Source organism: Austrofundulus limnaeus, unplaced genomic scaffold (assembly GCF_001266775.1).
Source record: "Austrofundulus limnaeus strain Quisiro unplaced genomic scaffold, Austrofundulus_limnaeus-1.0 Scaffold531, whole genome shotgun sequence".
Classification (NCBI taxonomy): domain Eukaryota; kingdom Metazoa; phylum Chordata; class Actinopteri; order Cyprinodontiformes; family Rivulidae; genus Austrofundulus; species Austrofundulus limnaeus.
In genome coordinates, this window is record NW_013952933.1 from 1 (window position 1) to 3,360 (window position 3,360).

The 3,360-nt window shown below is 39.6% G+C and overlaps 1 protein-coding gene across 1 annotated transcript in view; it reads right to left on the reverse strand.

Moving 5' to 3' along the window:
- Positions 1–1,582: 1,582 nt before the first annotated feature.
- The window catches only part of hcfc2 (host cell factor C2), a 13,495-nt gene continuing 11,717 nt past the window's right edge, over positions 1,583–3,360 (reverse strand). The window contains exons 14-17 of the mRNA XM_014026160.1: positions 3,019–3,204; positions 2,514–2,802; positions 2,372–2,438; positions 1,583–2,295 (exon numbers count right to left, since the gene is read on the reverse strand). Coding sequence (XP_013881614.1) covers positions 2,286–2,295; positions 2,372–2,438; positions 2,514–2,802; positions 3,019–3,204 — 552 coding nt within the window. The 3' untranslated portion in view covers positions 1,583–2,285. The remainder of the gene's footprint in view (positions 2,296–2,371; positions 2,439–2,513; positions 2,803–3,018; positions 3,205–3,360) is intronic.

Sequence of the window (3,360 nt, forward strand, 5' to 3'; positions counted from 1 at the left end):
CTGTTTTGTTTTTAATTAGTTTTTGCTTTCTGTGAAGCACTTTGTGATGTTTGTGTCTGTGAAAGGTGYTATAGAAATAAAGTTTACTTACTTACTTACTTCCTGGCTACAGCATCAATATCACTATCACGATCAAACAGATGCTGCTCAACCAACCATCCTCTCCCAAAACAGAAACAMAAAGATAAAAAGTGGGAAATCAGTTTTAAATATCGGACTGATACCGATATTCTAAAAAATGGCCAATATCTGCAGATACTGATGTTAATACAGATATATTGTGCATCCCTAGTAAAAAAAAAAAAAAAACTTTTGGTGTGACCTTAATATGTTTTTTAACAGAACACTTGATATTTTAAACATGTTTTATTTGGTGTTTTTAATATTAGATGTCTTGGATAACACATCATGAACTTCTCATTCTACATGCCAGCAAATTAGCAAAACACCAGCAGCCCAACCTCACTGTTTTCAGGACTGAGCTGCTATTTGGACTCATTGAAACTCTGTACTAAGTAACTCTAAAGCTATAAAACTTAAAGCCTTATGTGAAGAAATGATTTTTAACCTTTTATTTTGTCTCCTGTCTATTTTGTATCTCTCTCTCTCTCTCTCTCTCTCTCTCTGAGTATATTACTGTTTGTGGTTGTGTTGGTTTGTAAATAAAGATTTAACTAGTGCGCCTCGATGCTAACAGTTAGCCTCAGTCATTTACTTGCACTCATGGCTTCTGACAATTTATTAAGTACAGAAAAATGTTGAAACTTTTAAACCTTCATTTAAGCATCCTCCTGTGTTGTAACATAACCATAACTCGTATATTTCCATTCAGCGCAGCAAGCCAAACATTTGTTTACAAGCACTGGTTAGCTCTAACAAGCTAGCTTCGACGTCATCCTGCTACGGTGTTCCAAAATAAACGTAACGCAAATTAATATAAGCAGTTTTTTCTTTACAAACACGAGCTGAAAATTTACCAAACTTACCTCGTGTACTTTAACTCTGCTTTCAACATATATAAACTTGGATACAAGCGTTAGCTTGTTGCAGAACAACAGCACGTGTCCGTCACAAAAACAGCTCCGACCGGAAACAACTAACAAAGCTGCGAGGTACCTAGCCTGGCAGACTAATATTTGTTTCCATAACACGTTTGAACCTTGCGGCTCGGAGCGTGTGATTAGTTTGAATTTCATGGGTGTGTTTGTTCCTGAGGAACACAGCAGCACTCCAGCAGTGCAGGACTCAGAACAGCACTGCCTTCTGCAGGTTATTTTGTTTAAGGTTTTTTCCTGAAGCCAGTCGTTAAGAGTTGTCCCAACCCGCTGTCTCACATCCTACAGATGTATTACGTCCTACAGCTGTAGTATATCTTCTATCTGTAGTACATCTTATAGATGTAGTAAGTCTTACAGCTGTAGTACATCTAATAGAAACAAATAAACATAAAAAACAGGGTTCCGAACAACACAACAATAACATTATTTCTAACAACAAAAACGCTAAAAAAAAGCTCAATTATTTAAGGTCCTAAGGTGGAAAACAGGCAACATTTGGTACAAGTAGGCAATTTGAAAATAAAAATGCTTAAACATACTTTTATTTGAAGTAAACAAGACAGACGATTCAAGATGAAACAGACAGTAATAAAAACTGATGTTTGGTCTGAACGTTTATTCACTTTTTTAATTAAACTGTGATCACCTGATACACAAACATTAATTTACATTAGAGTTTTCTTTAGTTTTCAGCCTTGGTTTGAAAAAATACAAAAAATAATCCACCAGGTAAACAAAACAATGCAAAGTGAAGGTTTCTGTTTCAGGTGAGAATATAAAAAAAACTACAGGAAGATGTAAAAAAAATTATTTAATACTGGCCTGGTTTTATGTCTGATGTTCCTGCTAAAACTCAGCTTGATTTATGCAAAAATAAAAACATAAAATAAACAAATATTTCTCTTAAAATCCTTCCTAAAAAGCACATTTTTAAACCTTTTTGTGAAACTGCTGCCAAGTTCAGGTTGAACAGTTTTTGTGAAAATCAACATAACAAGAAACAAAGAAGAAGAATTCAAACCGAGGTGTTTAAAAACCAAACTGACATCAGAATAAAAGGCTCAAACATCTGGATTATTTAAAAACAATAATTAAAAATAGTCAAGTAGTAAAAATAATCCAGCCAACATGTGAATCTATTTACAAAAATAAATTAAATTAAAGGAATTCTGATGAAATGCAGCGCTGACCACTTCCTGAGTGACGGATCTTAATCCCGGATCAGTTTCAGCTGGAGCTGCAGGGAGAAAACCAGGTGAATCTAACAGGAAAAGCAGGTACCTGGTGGGGGGGCGGAGTCAGGAGGGGCTCACCTGTCAGCAGCATCCTGCTCAACCTCAGCACCGCCCTCGGTTTTAGACCCTCGCAGTTTAATGGGATCTAGAGGAACAGGAAGATTTATTTGTGAACGTTTCTGGATTCAGGTTTTAAATTAAGCCCCGCCCCACTCCCCACCTTGGATCCAGCGGATCTGCGTGGCCGGACCGTAGCCTTGCTCGTTCTTGGCGGCGATGCGGAAGACCACGGCCGGGCGGCTGGACGAGGAGCTGTCGATGTGGGCGTTGACCAGGTGGGCGGAGCTAACAGAGCAGGACGTCTTGTTGCCGCGGTACACCCTGATGAACGCCATCTGACCAGGCCGCTCCGAGCGGTTCTTCCTCACCGCCAGGTACATGGAGTACTCCAAGATCCGGCCCGACGGAGACGACGGGGGATTCCAGTTGATCTGGACCAAATCGTTCACCTTCACAGAAACAAACGAGCACCGTTTGAAACGTTTCGTTTAACGAAATAATAAATAAAATTCTCTTTTTCCTTCAGGGTCCAATTATTCTGGAAACCAGGAAGTGACTCAGAAAGCATCTAACCATTAAAACAAACATTGGATCTACTTTAAAGTTTTGATCTAATCTGTGACAGCAGTAAAATATCTGATCACCAGTCACATGTCTGCAGTCACCTTGGAGATTTTGACAGCAGAGGGCGCTCCAGGGAAGCCCGGCTGGCAGGTTTTGAAGTCGCTGACGGGGCTGAAGTCTCCCTGACCGAAGCCGTTCAGACCCGCCACCCTGAACCGGTACATCTGACCCGGAACCAGGTCCTGCTTGTCCCTGCCCTGATAGTCCTGAGGTCCGGGCAGCTTCCTCTGAGGAAACACAACCAATCAGCTCCTGTCGGCCTCTTTGTTTCAATTTCATTGTTTCATTTTCATTGTTTCAGTTTGTTTGTTTTTGTTTCATTTTGTTTGTTTGTGTTTGTTTGTTTCAGTGTGTTTGTTTGTTTCAGTGTGTTTGTTTGTTTC